The sequence below is a fragment of the Heptranchias perlo genome, chromosome 38 (genome assembly GCF_035084215.1).
Source record: "Heptranchias perlo isolate sHepPer1 chromosome 38, sHepPer1.hap1, whole genome shotgun sequence".
NCBI classification, from domain to species: domain Eukaryota; kingdom Metazoa; phylum Chordata; class Chondrichthyes; order Hexanchiformes; family Hexanchidae; genus Heptranchias; species Heptranchias perlo.
The window spans coordinates 16,721,574-16,739,876 of NC_090362.1; the positions used below are offsets into that span (position 1 = coordinate 16,721,574).

The window sequence follows — 18,303 nt, forward strand, 5'->3', positions numbered from 1 at the left end:
CGATTTTAACCTAATCCACCAGGTGGGAATGGGGCCGGCTCCGACCGGACACCAGTTTTACGCTTCATTGACTCCTGCCAATGTGCATAGAAGACACACTTCCCGTGAGGGTCACACTTGCTTCCCGTGAGGGTCACACTTTAGCCTTCATGTCAGACCTGACACTTCAGGTAGCCTCTCACTCACCATGAGCAATGCCAGGGGCACTCTTCTAGTATTATTTAAATATCCTCACAGGTCTTTACTATTCAGTGGAGCAGTTGCACAATATACTAAACTCAGAAATTGAACTATCGTCCCATTGTTGTCAAAATGTAAAAGGAAACTATTAAGTGGAGTGGGGAGGAAGCAAAAATTAAAACTGCTACGAGTTTCTGCAAGAGCAAAGCAATTTACAGGATTGATCTGCGTCGCCACCCACATTTCATTCCACAAACTTCACCAGAGAAAGGATATTTGCATAATTGTCACATTAACGTCAAGGCTGGGCGAAGCTTTGAACGGATGGATATAAAGTAACTCTCCGAAGCCCATTTCTTCCAAGAAGTTGCAATCAAGTTGAATCCTTTTAAAGAAAAGTTTAGCCCTTGTTCAATCTCGGACTCTCTCATCTCCTTCGCTAAGGTGAGCTATTTATTTTTCACTGCTTACTTGATGAATTATGCACAGCTTCATCCGAGATGCACACAAGGCAGCGACAAGGCTCGAACTCTCTGCTGCCTTACAATAAACAAGTGATTTTCCTGAGATCGCACTTTCCGATAAATGTGACGGCATTTGGCAAAAAAAAGGGAAACGAAGGTTTTGATCAAGTTTTAAAATCTAACGTCAACAAAAACGACATCTTCTTAATTGGTTTAAAAACAACGTATTAAAGTTTTATAAACATGCAAATCCCCTGAAACAGTTTAACAAAACGTTTGCATGGAATTTCAAAGGCGACTCTTTATATGAAGCAGATCTTAAAGACCGGGAGTCTACAGTTATGTTTGTTGAACAGGGAAATAAATGTGAGTCTGTGTGTGAGTGAGTCTGTGTGTATGTCCCTGTGTGTGTGAGTGTGTGTCTGTGTCTGTCTGTGTGAGTCTGTGTCTGTCTGTGTGTCTGTGTGAGTCTGTGTCTGTGTGTGTGTCTGTGTGAGTCTGTGTCTGTGTGTGTGTGAGACTCTGTGAGTCTGTGTGTGTGAGTCTGTGAGTCTTTCTGGGAGTCTGTGTGTGTGAGTCTGTCTGTGTGAGACTCTGTGAGTCTGTGTGTGTAGAATGGAGCGCCATCTCCCCGGCAATGGTTAGTGACCAGAGGGAGAAAGCAAAACACGGGTTTATAGCAAACACTAACTAACCAGCAGTTACAAATGATACAACTCGCGGTAAAAAAAATAAATAAACTGAAACTGCTGAATAAGAACAGAAGATACTGGAGGTGTACAGAGTTCAGGATAGTAGAAAATACAAGTTTGACAGTCCCTTAGTCGGAACTGTCAAAGCTGTGAGAAGGAATCTCTATCCAACGTATTTGTTTACTTAATGTAGTTTTTAAAGAATATAAATTGCATCTTAAGAATGCCCAGGAATTTATTAAATTCACTTTTTTTTTAGAATTGTACAAAAATCTATTAAAGACACATAGGACTGAACAAATAGCCAAATGGGCTAATACAATAGGAACATAGGAACAGGAGGAGGCCATTCAGCCCCACGAGCCTGTTCCACCATTCAATTAGATCATGGCTGATCTGTATGTTAACCCCATATACCCACCTTGGTTCCATAACCCTTAATACCATTGCCTAAATGTTTCCTTTTGTACACTGACTTTAAAAATGGTGCTATGAATTTCGACCGAATGGTATGTTGCTTCCCAGTTCCAGATAGCACAGAGCGAATACAAAAGGTTCTGGAATGGGATGGTGTGCAGCCAAAGGCCGTGGTTCATGTGGGAACCTACGACCTAGATAGGAGTAGGTTAGAGGTTCTGCAAAAGAGATTGCAAGGAATTCTAGATTAAGGAGCAGAACCTCTAGGGTAGTAATCTCTGGATTACTCCCAGTGCCACATTCTGGACCAGATAGGGAGAGAAAGATTTGGATTTTCGATGCGTGGCTGGAAGGATGGTGGAGAAGGGAGGGTTTCAGATTCCTGGGATATTGGGATCACTTTTGGGGCCAGGGAAGGCTGTATAGAGGGAATGGTTTTCATTTAAACAGAAGAGGTACCAGCCTCTCCACCTCTCCTTTAAGATGCTCATTAAAACCTACTTCTTTGACCAAGCTTTTGGTCACCTGTCCTAATAGCTCCTTATTTGGCTCAGTGTCAATTTTTGTCCGATTGCATCTCTGGAGCACTTTGGGATGTTTTTACACATTAAAGGCGCTATATAAATGCAAGTTGTTGTTGTTTTCCTGTTCCTATGGACAGTCTTAACGTAGTTCCTAGTGAGTTTGGGCCAATAGCACATACTTGCTTACAACTGCACACAAATTGGTAATCGTATTGAAAGAAACCCACAAGGGCAGTTAGTGTAGGAACTGAAGGAAAGAGAACTGGAGCTGGGAAAGGAGGCAGACACATTTTGGAAATCTGCAAAAGTAGCTTATACTTGATTCTAGCCATGGTTTAATGACGGAAGAGTGCTTAATGTTGGCACTGGGTGCCTAAAGTGGAAGTAGTATATTCCATTCCTTGGTACTGACATTTTGTGCCTTGATAAGCACAAAGTAATAGTTAAAAAAACCCACAGCATATCAATTTTTAAATATCCTTTTAATTTTCATTATGTATTCCAGAAATATATTTTCTATTTCAATGAGAAAAGTGGCCTGACTAAAGGAACACTTGAAGGATTTGAATTGTGTTTTGAAGATCAGTGGGATAGAACTTGGCGAAGCAAACTATTAACTGTGCCTGGTTACCTGCCTGTGCATCGGTGACCTTACTTACTCAGACTTCAATAAATTGGCATCCTTGCCAACCAGATTAATCCCAAGTTGAGAATGTAAAAAATTATTCAGTCCTACATTTAAGGGGAAGCTGGATAAACACATGAGGGAGAAAGGAATAGAAGGATATGCTGATCGGGTGAAATGAAGCAGGGAGGGAGGAGGCTCGTGTGGAGCATAAACACCAGCATAGACCAGTCGGGCCGAATGGCCTGTTTCTGTGCTGTACATTCTATGTAATTCACATGCAGTTGATGTTTCGTTAGTTAGTTTGTTTTATGTTGGAACCTCAATTAATTCCAGCAATTGCAAAAGATGAATGGAATTAAGACTTGAGGGTGAAAAAAACTGAAGTAGTGAGGATGCAACCTTTAAAGGTCCAAGTCCTGGTCCTTTTTCTACCTTGTCCATTTCTCTGATGCCTGTTTTGGGGAAACGTGATTGAGGATTGTAGTGAAGGAGTGGGGTTGAAGTCACACAAGTTCAAATGTGAAATGAGAAAGCTGTGGTCATGTAGCATTAGTGAAAGTGAGGCATAGAGCAGCACGCAAGTCACAGATACTGGCCTCAACATAGACTGGGGCCCGTACTTCCAGTTACACTCATTCTTAAAAACTTTGATTTGTTCTTCCAATTTTGGCACAGAATGTAAGTGATCTGCCCAGCGAGCGTTACCACTACACACTGCATTCTTACATAGAATTTCATAGACTTAACAGCACCGAAACAAGCCATTCGGCCCAACTGGTCTGTGCTGGCGTTTATGCTCCACACGAGCCTCCTCTCACTCTATCAGCATAACTTTCTATTCTTTTCTCCCTTATGTACTTATCTAACTTCCCCTTAAATGTATCTATGCTATTCACCTCAACTACTCCATGTGGCAGTAAATTCCACATTCTAACCACTCTCTGGGTGAAGATATTTCTCCTGAATTCATATTGGATTTATTAGTGACTATCTTATATTTATGGACCCTAGTTTTATTTATGGCTGCAAGTAGAAACATCTTCTCCAAGTCTACTCTATCAAACACCTTCATAATTTTAAAAACACCTCTATTAGTTCACCCCTCAGCCTTCTCTTTTCTAGAGAAAATTCATTCTTGGGTTGAGAAATAGCTTCACTCGTTTCCTGGTTCTTGCATTGTAACTTGTAGGAGATTTGACAGGTGAAAATTTAAGCCAAGCTGATACACATGGAAATATATCTGTCCACTTTGCTTCGTTGGCAACACTGCCATTTCTGGGTGAGAATATTGTGGGTTCAAGCCCCCATATCAGAGTCTGAGCTCATAATCTTGACTGGCACGCCAGTGTAGCACTGAAGGGGTGTTGCATTATCAGATATGGTGGCCTTTGGATATCCATCAGGGAAATAACCAAGGGTTTCAGGACAGGTTCAGGTTCTGGAACTGTCATCTCTGAAAGTGGGACTGTAGAACCACCAAGTTAGATGAGCCCACACTGCAGCATGGACTGTATATATCACCAATTACACCACTCAAACCTCCCTCCTTCTTATCCAGTTTATGTTTATACCACCTATTGCAGTGGCTGTCACTATCCAGCATCATACTTGCACCACAAATTCTCCATCTCTGGTACTTCCTATCGTTGGACTTGACATACCCCAATGCTTTGTAACATACAAAACTGCTTTACTCCCTCATCCTGTCATGCAGTGAGAAAATTGCTATTCTCTTCAGAAATTAAGACTTGCATTTAGACAATTCCTGACTTTGAAGTGTAGTGACTGTAGTTATGTAGGTGAATGTAATATGGAGACTCAATTATAAACTAAATAGTACAATTTTAAAAGGGGTGCAGGAACAGAGAGACCTGAGGATGTTCATATACAAATCTTGATGGTGGCAGGACGAGTTGAGAAGGCTGTTAAAAAGATCATATGGGATCCTGGGCTTTATTAATAGAGGCATAGAGTACAAAAGCAAGGAAATTATGCTAAACCTTTATAAAACACTGGTTAGGCCTCAGCTGGAGTATTGTGTTCAATTCTGGGCACCACACTTTAGAGAGGGTGCAGAAGAGATTTACTAGAATGGTATCAGGGATGAGGGAATTCAATTATGTGACGAGATTAGAGAAGCTGGGATTGTTCTCCTTAGAGCAGAGAAGGTTAAGATTTGATAGAGATGTTCAAAATCATGAACGGTTTTGATAGAGTAAATAAGGAGAAACTTTTTCCAGTGGCAGAAGGATCGGTAACCAGAGGACACAGATTTAAGGTGATCGGCAAAAGAGCCAGAGGTGACATCAGGAAACATTTTTTTAACGCAGTGAGTTGTTATGATCGGGAATTCACTGCCTGAAAGGGCGGTGGAAGCAGATTCAATAGTAACTTTCAAAAAGGAATTGAGTAAATGCTTGAAGGGAAAAAATTTACAGGGCAATGGGGAAAGAGCAGGGGAATGGGAATAATTGGATTGCTCTTTCAAAGAGCCAGCACAGGTACGATGGGCCAAATGGCCTCCTCCTGTGCTGTACCTACTATAATACCCAGTGGGTTTTACTACGCCATGTAAGTAGCATAACAGTTGCTATAGATTAAAGGAACAGTTGTATCAGAATAAGTTTTTAGCATAATCCACAGAACATTCGCAACTGCTTGCCCCATAAAGTGTGGTGCTCGGTACTGACATAGCCACTCGAAACACATCCACTTCAGTGGCACTGTATCGATAGGTTGTGCCGTTTCACGCTGGTTCACTTTAGACTATAACATCTTCACTTGTCATTTCCAGGTATCCACAAAGGACGATAAAGATGACTTTCTATGATGGCATTTTCCCCTTCTATCCAGTACCAAGAACACCAGTGGGGTTCAATACCATCCAAATTGTGATTATTATTATATTTTTAGTCTTCCTGCTGGCCTTTTTCATTGTGCTCATAGGCAATCGTGGGATTGAAGTAAGTACCTGTCTTATTTGGGGTTTCGTCTAGAGTATAATAAACACACAGAAAGAATCATTTAATATTTCATGCTTCATTTTGTACCAATGCTAAAGCTGCAGTATAAATCTGGAAATCATTATAGTGTATGATCTCTTCGCTAATTGATGGTATTTCGCACTATCATTTTCCAGAAACTGCACTGGTTTGTGAGGTTAAGTCTAAGTCTCTTCATTGGCGTCGTTATCGTTGGTGAGTATCGACAGATCGACTCTTGTAATGGGTGATTACGATGAAATTATCACATTGCAAAAAAAATGGGTACAACTCAAGGAGGGCCTGATAATGCAGCATCTCTCAGCCCTGTGTTGTCCTAAAATTTTGTACCTACCAGCAAATTGGTCCAAAGAAACAATTGAGAAAAGTAACTGTACAGTGTTACCTTGGCAAGCGTTGTTCCTCATCAAAAATAAAACTTTTTTTTAAATGAAAGAGCAGCAGGGAAACAGAATTTAGTGCTGGGAATGAATAAGAACACTGTATGTGGAGCAGACTGCTCTGGTCAAAACTTGCAGTTAAAGCCGAGGACGTTATTGCCAGTTGAGTGAAGTAGGGATTCTGCAGACAGGAACCTCAGTATGTAAAACCTCCCTAGGTGTCCGCTCTGCTCAGGAACATTAGAAGGGGAGAGGGGAGGCTGGTCTAAGAATGGATTTTTAAAAGAACTGTCATTTATTGATTACTGCTGTCCGAATGGTGATTGATTGATCTGTGATAGAGGCAGCACTGGTGGGTTTTCAGATGCGGGGAGGGGGGTGGAAGTCATCTCACCTCTTCGGGTGATGTCAGAAAAAGAAAAATACAGACTTTGAGGAAAGTAACACACCTGCAAATGATTCACAAAACTGAAACAGGAGGCACAGCAGGAGGGGCCAAATGGCCTCCTTCTTTGCTGCATGATTCTATGATACAAGAGCAGTTTCACCAACCTGAACTTAAGAGAGCGCAAATTCATCAGCCTTGTCCCGAGAATAAGAATTTCATCTTATTTAACAGCAGCTAAAACTTGAGATACGGAGGGGGAGCTGCGTATGAACTTTCAAATCATATAATTTCTTGAAAATTATGCACGTTAGGGAAGCAAATTAATAGCTACAAGAGAAACGTGCATGCAGGAAGTTACCCAGCATAATAATTATCCGCATGATCTTTCCACAATAAAACAAAGCAAAAATAGCAACTCCACCCACCCAGGGAATGCAGCTGAACGGGGAGCCTCTGCCATCGTTTGCTGAACACAGCTGCAGTAACACCAATTTCCAGGCGAGGGCAGCAGATGAGCCAACAACTCCTCGAATTGGACGGGTTCAGTGGTGGTCAATTGCAAGGAACAGATTAAAATGCAGCAAATTGAAGTAATTAAAGGCAATTAGAAAAATTAATTTCTGATCGATTGCGCTGCACGTGGAAATTTGTTTTTTTTAAAAAGTATTTGGCGATGCTGAATTTGCAAATGATCATAATTAGTTGGGGAAGTCAGGTCTGATGAGGCAGCAGAGGAATTACCAACAAGACCTAGATAAAAATGGGCAGATAAAGTTCAGTTTGTACAAATTCACACACTGGGAGAATGAATTGAAGACTCATGTACTCAGTGACTGGGGGAGGCTGAGAGATCTGACAGGATAGTAGACCTGATACGTAGTACGCCCAGTTAAAGACTGAATGACTTCACAACATGAGCATGATAGCTGGTGGAAATACAATTTTTTTTTATTGGTTCATGGGATGTGGGCGTCACTGGCAAGGCCAGCATTTATTGCCCTTGAGAAGGTGGTGGTGAGCTGCCTTCTTGAACCGCTGCAGTTTGTGTGGTGAAGGTTCTCCCACAGTGCTGTTAGGTAGGGAGTTCCAGGATTTTGACCCAGCGACGATGAAGGAACGGCCGATATATTTCCAAGTCGGGATGTTGTGTGACTTGGAGGACAACGTGTAGGTGGTGTTGTTCCCATGTGCCTGCTGCTCTTGTCCTTCTAAGTGATAGAGGTCGTGGGTTTGGGAGGTGCTGTCGAAGAAGCCTTGGCGAGTTACTGCAGTGCATCCTGTGGACGGTACACACTGCAGCCACAGTGCGCCTGTGGTGAAGGGAGTGAATGTTTAGGGTGGTGAATGGGGTGCCAATCAAGCGGGCTGCTTTGTCCTGGATGGTGTCGAGCTTCTTGAGTGTTGTTGGAGCTGCACTCATCCAGGCAAGTGGAGAGTATTCCATCCCACTCCTGACTTGTGCCTTGTAGATGGTGGAAAGGCTTTGGGGAGTCAGGAGGTGAGTCACTCACCACAGAATACAGATCAAAATAAGAAATCTGCATGTGGCTTATGATAGTGGACCAGACCCGGACTGTTTGGACATAGTTGCATGTGATTGAAAGAAACAGAACCATCAAAGCATGTTTTTTTCATCTGATGAAGAACAAGTGCAATGATTTCCTTTTTTCCTCTTTCAGCTGTCAATTTTACCAACGACTGGGAAAGAGGATTTGCCAAAGTGAACACAACTTATAAATCCTTTAGCAACAAGAACATCGATGCAGAAGTTGGGATTCACGTTGGGTTTGCAGGAATAAATATAACTCTAAGAGGTAGGATTTTCACTTGCCCTACGTATGCAGCGTGCGGTAGCTATGGTATTGGACCAGTAACCCAGAGCTCACGAGTTGAAATCCTACCAGGGCAAGTTATGAACTTGAATTCAATAAATCTGATGATTTGTGGGCTGGCACCCGAGAAAACAAAAATGACCATGGAAGCTTCTAGATTGTTGTAAAAACTCAACTGGTTCACTAATCCCCCTTTAGGGAAGGAGCCTGTCACCCCTACCTGATCTGGCCTAGATGTAACTGCAATCCCCGCACTACCTGGTTGATTCTTACTGCCAGCCGATACGGCCTGGTGAGCCTCTCTGTTGTAGAGAGATTACTGGTGGCCCACCCCCGTCTTAGAGCAACTAGGGATGGGTATTAAATATGGCCTTGCTAGCAGCCCCCCCATACCCCGAGAACAAATATATTTAAAAAAAATTGACCTTCCATTTTCATCCGGTCTCAGTCAATCCTTAGAGTTTCCCAATTTCCCAGTCTCTCAATCATAACCACATTCAATAATTGAGCATAATTCAAGGTACAAATCTATCGATGAAGGACAAGGTTAGCAGCCACTAGTACTGTGAATAGGTTAGTGCTCCATATCATATATTGGGATCATCTGTATATTAGTTGCAAGGCGAAACCTCAATGAAATTAGGGAATACACTATCCAAGGAAAGCTAACGAGCTCCATGTAATAATGTGCTTGCAGGACTCCCCGAGACCCAACTGAATGAAACCATCAACTACAACGAGGAGTTTCTGTGGAAGTTCGGACTGGACTATGAAGACCAGTATCGCAAAGGGCTAGAGAGGGGCCTTCCAAATCCAATCTTGTATATAGCGGAAAAGTTTACCCCCAGCAGCCCGTGTGGTGTTTATTCACAGTACAAGGTCTCTGGCCATTACGCCTCAGCCACGATGTGGTAAGTTCTAGAACAACATGAGCCAAACAATCGATGCATTCAAGGCACAACCTTTTCTGAAAACTCAGTAGTCACCAAAATATCGGCCAACGTGGAATGTTTGCAATGGAGCAGGAACTGTTGTCATGGGCTTTACTGGTCTAGCACCTAGTTGAACTCAACGTAAGTGAACTTGACAATGCAAAACATCATCCAATTTGTGTTATTGTGCGTTCCTTGCTTTACAATACTGGTAGAGGGCTTGGAGATGTTACCAAGTAACTATGTCCTTTAAATTCACTTTGGTTTCTTTTTTTAATGGATTAAATGTAAATGGTAAAAGTTTCCCCTGACGGCTGCTTGAGTTCATCCAGTGAGCTATCTTGCTGTGTGCAAACTGGCTGCCACGTGTACCTGCATAACAGTCACTGTACATCCCAGTAAGTCACTGAGGGGCCGGTTCCCTGCTCGGGCATTCCTGGAGAGGAGTGGTGCTCACTGACAGCACCGGTCTGCACGTCGAGAGTCTGCAGTCCCTTTGATGTTCTGTCCATTTAAATGTTATGAACGGGGATTCCGAGCCTGCCACTCTTCGATTTCCTGATCAGTGCTCCCGGCAAGCATCACTCCTCACCAAGGACGCCCTTTTGTGTGAAGCACTAGGAGACATTTCAGTATGATGTGGAGCTTTATAAATGCAAGGATTATTACTTAGCTGAGTTCGCTGCCGTGGAGGTGAATGTTTTCAGCCTTTAACTGTAAGGAGGCTTACACTCTCGTGCCTGTAAGAACATAGGAACAGCTGTAGGTTATTTAGCCCCTCGAGCCTGTTCCGCCATTCAGTTAGATCATGGCTGATCTGTACCTTAACTCCATTTACTCGCCTTGGTTCCATAATCCCTTACCCTCACCCAACAAAAATCTATCAATCTCAGTCTTGAAAGCTCCAATTGGCCTCCAGCATCCACAGCTTTTTGGGGGAGAGAGTTCCAGATTTCCACTCCCCTTTGTGTGAAGAAGTGCTTCCTGACATCACCCCTGAACGGCCTGGCTCTAATTTTAAGGTTATGCCCCCCTTGTTCTGGACTCCCCCACCAGAGGAAATAGTTTCTATCTAACCTGTCGAATCCTTTTGTAATTTTAAACGTCTCGATTAGATCACCCTTTAATCTTCGATACTGAAGGGAATACAAGCCTGGGCCATGCCACTTTTCCTTGTAATTTAACCCTTTTAGACATGTACCAAGATGGCTTTCTTGTGATTTTAAAGATTTAAAAAGTGTCTTTTCTTTTTCTTACTCACCAGGGTGGCACTTTGTGCTTGGATGCTGTCCAACATCCTTCTGTGGCTGATGGTCTTTCTATACGGAGGATACCTGATACTGGTAACTGGCTCATTCATGATCTTTTCATTGATCTCATTTGGCACAACAAGACAGGCTCCACTCTGCGCCATCCAGTTTAACGTGGCATTGGACTGTGCTCTGGGTCCATCCTTTTGGTTAACTTTAGTGACGGGTGAGTGCCGAGGTCTAGTCATTCTTGGGGGAAGTCACTTCATTGCATTCTGCGGTGTCTAGCATAGACTGATTCGATGGGACAACCATTTATAGTTACATTTACATATTAGCGGACAAACACTGAGCATGTCTGGATAACATTCCTCGGTCTGCTCTTCTCAATGAGCCGTTAATCCATTAAATGGGGTAGTGCAGCCATTAAAATAGCAGAGTTGAACGTTTGTTCATTAATGTCGGCGTTGGGAATTTCGAGCCAAAAGAGTGAGTTTTACCCGAATACGGAACTCGAACAATTCGCAGAACGGATACACGTGACTGTTTTGGGTTTACTTGGGAGATGCCAGGAGTGCTGAACTATCCCATTTCTAACTGCAGGTGTGAGAAACGTAACTTTTGTTTCAACCAACTTCCCCCAATGCCTCAGTGGGTAAATGCACCGCCTGGCATGGTACCAAACCACACAGACCTGAAGGCCCAGGTTTGATCCCTGGTGTGGGCTGAGTTGACTGATCTCAGCTGGGGTCTGTGGTTGGGACAATTGGCCCTAGCGCTCCTGGGGAGGAGAAATCAATCTCTTGTTGATCTCTATCCTGCGACTCCTACTTAAAGTGGATGAAGATCTAAAACTCTGCAGCCCATATCCTAACTCGCACCAAGTCCCGTTCACCCATCACCCCTGTGCTCGCTGACCTACATTGGCTCTCAGTCCGGATATGCCTCGATTTTAAAATTCTCATCCTTGTTTTCAAATCCTTCCATGGCCTCGCCCCTCCTTATCTCTGTAACCTCCTCCAGCCCTACGACCCTCCGAGATCTCTCCGCTCCTCCAGTTCTGGCCTCTTGTGCATCCCCGATTTTAATCGCTCCACCATTGGTGGCCGTGCCTTCAGCTGCCTAGGGTGTAAGCTCTAGAATTCCCTCCCTGAACCTCTCTCTCCTCCCTTAAGACTCCCCTTAAAACCATTGTTGGGGGCCCGAGCCACTAGGGGCACATCTGGGGCACCCCTCCAATACAACAATGCCAGAAAGTCTGGCGTAAGTGACCAGCTGGGCAGAGGGGGCTGTCAGGTGGCCCCCCCACCCCACCAAAAAAAAAGTTTAGTTGCCCCCAGCAGCTCCCGTAAAAAAAAAAAGGGAGTTATTTTAAAATAAAAACTCTGAGCCCAACCTTCAGGGGTCCTAACCTGTACCCCGGCTCATTCCCACGTTCACCCCTTGACCAGTCGGTAAGCTCCCATTGAAGGCCCAGGTTGGTGGGAACTTTTGACATTGTGACAATGACCTTGCAAGGGGTGGATGGAGGCTCCGCCCCAAGCTTTTGGTCACCTGTCCTAATATCTCCTTACGTGGCACGGTGTCAAATTTTGTTTGATAATCGCTCCTGTGAAATGTTTTACTACGTTAAAGGCACTGTAGAAAAGCCAGTTGTTGTTGTTGTTGTTGATGATGATGATGATCCCCGGCTCAGTTATGAAGCCCTCCATAGTTCAATTACACAAATGCACCAACAGTGAGAGGCAGAAAAAGACCCTCTGATCCATCCAGCCTGTCCCACACAATTGCCATGCCTTGTGGATCACAGTACAAACACTCCCCACCACACCTGGAACCATGTGATCTCCTGGGAGAGGTGAAATAAAAACCCAGGCCAATTTGGGGGGGGGGGGAAAAAAAAAATCGGGGGAAAAAAAAAATCAGGGAAAGTCCTCTCCCACCCCTTCAGGCGATCGAAACTAGTCCAGGAGACGACTCTGGCCCTGAATTCTAGGCAGGACCTACCTTTTGTAAGAGGTGATCTCCACCCCAGCCAGAAACAGGTCCAGCTCTTGCTTGAAGGAATTCAGTGAATCGGTGTCCACCGCACGAGATGGCCGCCTGTTCCAGAGGAAAAGAACCACCTCCTGACATCTAACCTCGATCTGGCCCCATACAACTTCAAATTATGACCCCTGGTCCTCCCTAAACTGTTTAGTTGGAACAAGCTGTCAACTCAAACAAAATCTATTTCCTTCTTCACCTTATAAACTTCGATCAAATTCCCCCCTAACTCTACGCTCTCTAAAGTGTAGAGTTCCATCTTTTTTAGCCTATCTTGATAACTAAGATGCTTCAAACCGGGTATTAATCTTGTGGGCCCTTTCCAAAGCTTCAGAATCACCCGCCATTTGAGGAGACCAAAACTGGACACAATATTCCGGTGGTTGCCTGCCTACGCTCCCCATTTAGTCTCGCACATAAAGAGTAGCCAGTTAGGTGGCTTGATATGCTTTTAAGGCTGAAATGTTAAGGGGGCCTGCAAATCTGTGGCCCCTTGCCGGTGTATTCCCGCTGTAAGTCGGCAGGAGTACACCGGAGTGGCCAGAAATTAGGCCGGATCCTAAACTAGCATGACGAATCCCAGAATGCCTTGTAGGGGGAGGGGGCGGAGCCTCCATCCACCCCTTGCAAGGTCATTGTCACAATGTCAAAAGTTCCCACCACTCTGGGCCTTCAATGGCCAAGGGGTGAATGTGGGAATGAGCTGGGGTACGGGCTAGGACCCCTGAAGGCTGGGCTCAGAGTTTTTATTTTAAAATAAAAGGGAGCCGCTGGGGGCAACTAAACAGTTTTATTTTGGGCCTCCTCTGCCCAGGGGGTCTCCCACGCCGGACCTTCTGGCATTGTTGTAATGGAGGAGTGCCCCAGATATGCCCGCGAATGACTCGTGCCCCCATCGACGGTAGGGTGATGATGGGACCGACTCCTGACCCCTGACCCCGAGAGTTTGGAGGGGTCAGCAACAGCGATCTGGTGGAGATGGCGCATCACAGGACTTACCCTGAGGTATGGCCTCTCCATGTGGATTTTGTGAGCCTAATTGTGGTATTAAAATGAAAGCCGTGAGACTGCAGAAGCTAAACGAGTTTGACTTTCCCCCTTTTTTTTCTCGTTGTTGCCAGCTTTGCTCTGTTTAATTATCGGCGTGGCCATCGTAGTGATGAGCATCTTTGCCCCGACGACCTTGAGGCGAGTCTTTCTGTTAAACGGCAGCGACAATGAAGACGAGAACCCCAAGCCTGACTTTTACAATGGCACCTGCAGTAACGATGACAAAGCCGCTCAGAGTGTGCAGCCAGAAGTGAGTGCGCTACACTACACTTGAAACACATTACCAACTCCACTGAGATTCCTTTCCAACTCACGAGGGGGTCTTTCCAAGTTCGCTATGCCTTCTGTAAGCCTTGGCCGCCAACCACACCTATCGGGAGACCGCGGGTGGACGGCCCGTAATTTACTGTCCGTACATTTTGACCAAGTATGATTAGCATGATGAATCCCAGAATGCCTTGTGTGGGGGGGGCGGAGCCTCCATCCACCCCTTGCAAGGTCATTGCCACAATGTCAATGTACATGCACACTGGCCAAATTGTCACAGCCAGTCTCCTCAGGCACCGGGGTCCACTTTGTAGACCTGCAACAGTATTTGAATGTGAAGGTGGAGAGTGTCTCTCTCTCTCTCTCTCTCTCTCTCGAGACTCGGCCTGCAATATAAAAGCAGCAATTCGCCAAGGCTTCTTCGACAGCTCCTCCCTAGCTCGTGACCTCCACTGCCTAGGAGGACAAGGGGAGCAGGTGCATGGGAACACCACCACCTCCAAGTTACACACCATCCCAACTTGGACATATACCGGCCATTCCATCACGGTCGCTGGGCCAAAATCCTGGAACTCCCTACCGAGCAGCACCTTCACCTCAGGGGCAGGCAGCTCACCACCACCTTCTCAAGGGCAACTGGAGATGGGCAATAAAATGCCAGCCTTGCCAGCAACGCCCACATCCCCAGAATGAATTTTTTAAAAAAGATGCAGAATGAAACTCTCTCCGCCCTGCAGCCATGTGATATGTTTGGTCAGTGAGAGTGCCAGCTTACAGCAATTCCTTCCTTGCCCTCCCCCCGACTGTCAAGCATTTTGGGATTTTTTTTTCTACATTAAAAGATTTGGATATTACACACAACATAATTATACTTTTATTTTCTTTCTTTCTAGACCCTGGAACATGCTGTATAATCGAGAGGGAAAAAAACGCTGTGTCTCAGACTTATAATTCGCTCTTCAGATCTACTTTGCGCAGAAAGTGAAAGTCTTGCTTGCTTTCTCAAGAGATGGTCTTTCACACCACGTCTGCACGAATACCTGTAAATTTCTAGCCCTGGACGTTACCAACTGGAAGTAGGGAAAGACACTGTTTTTCGTTTTAACCTTGTTGCTGTATTTATACAGAGATGTGGCTGCTGCAGCCCCCGAGGGGCGAGTGGCCCGCACAGAAGAATCCGAACTCACTAAACCAGAGAAGATGGGCTCTTGTTCCCAACCCATCTTAGATTCATTGGAAGCGCTGAAGGAACGTATCGCGCACTTGTTGAATTTGGATGTGAATGAAACTTAACTAAATGGGCAAATATTACAACGACAAAAAAGTAAAGCGGAGGGAGGGGGGAAGGAGCATCTCAAGTCACTGAGATTTGGACAACGTTATGCGCACTAGAGCTGCAATTCGATATCATGCTGCACCGTACGTGCCCAAGTTTAGATCTCAACCTCGACTGATATTTACACTCTGGATCCCCTCCAGGGTGGGAGTCATCAGTCTCCCTTGGGGTATCAGAAGTAGCACAGAATGGAGCCATTGAGAGCAGCACACGTTGGGGTTCATGGCTGCGTGGTCCAGACGGCAAGAGAGGGAGGAAAGGGCTGATAAACTTTGACAAGAATTCTTCTTAGCTTAATAATGAATTATTTTCTGTACCAACCGTAAATCTTGTGTCGTCTTAATTCACTTTGGAATAGAAACATTTCTTATTTTGAATTTTTCTGACAGTTATTGTTTTGGACACCCGCTTAACGGATTAGTAATACACGTGAAGGAAGGTGGGTGGAGAAGAGATTGTACAGATGTTAACTTGTGGAAATGCAACATTTTTCTATTAGTGTCCAGCACTCTCAGCTCAATCTAACATTCTGGCTCCGTCCTGGTTCAGTGAGCAGGTACCTGCTCTGACGCCACAATAGATTTCAAAACCCACCTCAATGACCGAGCCTTTGGTCACCCCATCCAATCTCACTCTTCCCCGCTCGACATCTACTGTTGTCTCAATGCCTATTTGTGAAGTTCCTTGGGGACATTCTTTATATTAAAGGTGGAACATAAATTCAAGTTGTTATTGTTAATTGGTCTCTAGGCAATGAAGGATGTACATGTCCCAACCTCATCTCACCACCACTGGATTTTTCCACCTTAGACCCCACTTTCTTGCTTTGCCACCCTACCTTTGAAAGCAAAGAAGGCAAAACAGTAAGGGCACCATCGCTGGTGATCCGTCCCCTCAAAAGAGGTGGCATTACCCCATTTCCCCCAATGAAAACAACCACCCTCTACCCCCCCCCCCTCATTTGCTGTAATTAGTGGAGGCAGCAATGTTTAACTGAACTGCGTTCTCAATACTCACACCTGCACCCTGTAGACTAGTGAAGGTATCACTCTAACTGGAGAACTGGCAAACAGCCATAATTAAATGTCTAGGTATGCCCAAACTTGTGCACATGCAATTCTTTCTCAGTTGCTGCCTGTGCTGTTAGAATTTGCCTTACAATATAAAATGGATTCAATAGCTACAGATACAAGTAAGACTCTGCTCAGTGTCAGCTCTAGCGCAATCTGGCTCTTTAATTTGTCCGAAAAGGATGAAATATACATGATTATGTTTTAAATATGTGCGACATGGAGGAAATGCTTATTAGTAATTTTCTCAGGTAGCCGATGAAAATGAATATTGTTCTCTACTTGTAATTTTATTTTAATATATTTGTACACATTAAAAGAACATTTTCATCTTTTTTAATTTTACTTTTATTAAAATATAAATAAAGATCGAAGTGACCTATTTGTAATGACCGGTCAAATGTTTAAAAGGTGTGGAATTTAAAAGTTTTGCTACAGTTGTACAGGGCATTGGTGAGACCACATCTAGAATACTGTGTGCAGTTTTGGTCTCCTTATTTAAGAAAGGACATAATTACTTTAGAGGCGGTTCAGAGAAGGTTCACCCGACTGATTCATAGAATCATAGAAGTTTACAACATGGAAACAGGCCCTTCGGCCCAACATGTCCATGTCGCCCAGTTTATACCACTAAGCTAGTCCCAATTGCCTGCACTTGGCCCATATCCCTCTATACCCATCTTACCCATGTAACTGTCCAAATGCTTTTTAAAAGACAAAATTGTACCCGCCTCTACTACTGCCTCTGGCAGCTCGTTCCAGACACTCACCACCCTTTGAGTGAAAAAATTGCCCCTCTGGACCCTTTTGTATCTCTCCCCTCTCACCTTAAATCTATGCCCCCTCGTTATAGACTCCCCTACCTTTGGGAAAAGATTTTGACTATCGACCTTATCTATGCCCCTCATTATTTTATAGACTTCTATAAGATAACCCCTAAACCTCCTACTCTCCAGGGAAAAAAGTCTCAGTCCATCCAACCTCTCCCCATAAGTCAAACCATCAAGTCCCGGTAGCATCCTAGTAAATCTTTTCTGCACTCTTTCTAGTTTAATAATATCCTTTCTATAATAGGGTGACCAGAACTGTACACAGTATTCCAATGTAAGGAATCTTACAACACCAGGTTATAGTCCAACAAATTTATTTTAAAATCACAAGCTTTCGGAGATTATCTCCTTCGTCAGATGAATGAATGAAAAGGTTCTCAAATCGCATATCTTATACGATGTTGGGACAGCATCACACCAATCAAAAGGTGTCGTTGTTATTCAAACAGGCCAGTCACGGAGAACAGCACGTCCCAGTACACTCGATATACATTGTGTCTTTTACACAGGCAGGCAGAAAGAAACTCAAAATGGCAGAGAGAGAGAGAGAGAGAATTTTAAAAAACATATAAATTTTTTCCCCCTTTTTGCTGGTGGGGTTACGTGTAGCGTGACATGAACCCAAGATCCCGGTTGAGGCCGTCCTCATGGGTGCGGAACTTGGCTATCAACTTCTGCTCGACGATTTTGCGTTGTCGTGTGTCTCGAAGGCCGCCTTGGAGAACGCTTACCCGAAGATCGGTGGCTGAATGTCCTTGACTGCTAAAGTGTTCCCCGACTGGGAGAGAACCCTCCTGTCTGGCGATTGTTGCGCGGTGTCCGTTCATCCGTTGTCGCAGCGTCTGCATGGTCTCGCCAATGTACCATGCTCCGGGGCATCCTTTCCTGCAACGTATGAGGTAAACAACGTTGGCCGAGTCACAGGAGTATGAACCATGTACCTGGTGGGTGGTGTCCTCTCGTGTGATGGTGGTATCCGTGTCGATGATCTGGCAAGTCTTGCAGAGGTTGCCGT

At 44.5% G+C, this 18,303-nt stretch overlaps 1 protein-coding gene across 1 annotated transcript; it reads left to right on the forward strand.

Annotated features, from left to right (window-relative positions):
• The first annotated feature begins 476 nt into the window (after positions 1–476).
• Positions 477–16,763, forward strand: LOC137304644 (dual oxidase maturation factor 1-like). The gene is made up of 8 exons (XM_067973288.1): positions 477–624; positions 5,700–5,868; positions 6,045–6,102; positions 8,355–8,489; positions 9,205–9,418; positions 10,704–10,915; positions 13,857–14,035; positions 14,946–16,763. Exons 2-8 carry the CDS (start codon positions 5,722–5,724, stop codon positions 14,964–14,966), a joined length of 966 nt encoding a protein of 321 aa, XP_067829389.1. The 5' UTR covers positions 477–624; positions 5,700–5,721; the 3' UTR covers positions 14,967–16,763.
• The last annotated feature ends 1,540 nt before the right edge of the window (positions 16,764–18,303 follow it).

Excerpts from the sequence above, each read along its gene's own strand:
- LOC137304644 (XM_067973288.1), top strand. The coding sequence starts at position 5,722 with ATGACTTTCTATGATGGCATTTTCCCCTTCTATCCAGTACCAAGAACA. Across the intron at positions 9,419-10,703 it reads TACGCCTCAGCCACGATGTG|GGTGGCACTTTGTGCTTGGA; the intron begins GTAAGTTCTAGA and ends CTTACTCACCAG. Across the intron at positions 10,916-13,856 it reads TTGGTTAACTTTAGTGACGG|CTTTGCTCTGTTTAATTATC; the intron begins GTGAGTGCCGAG and ends CGTTGTTGCCAG.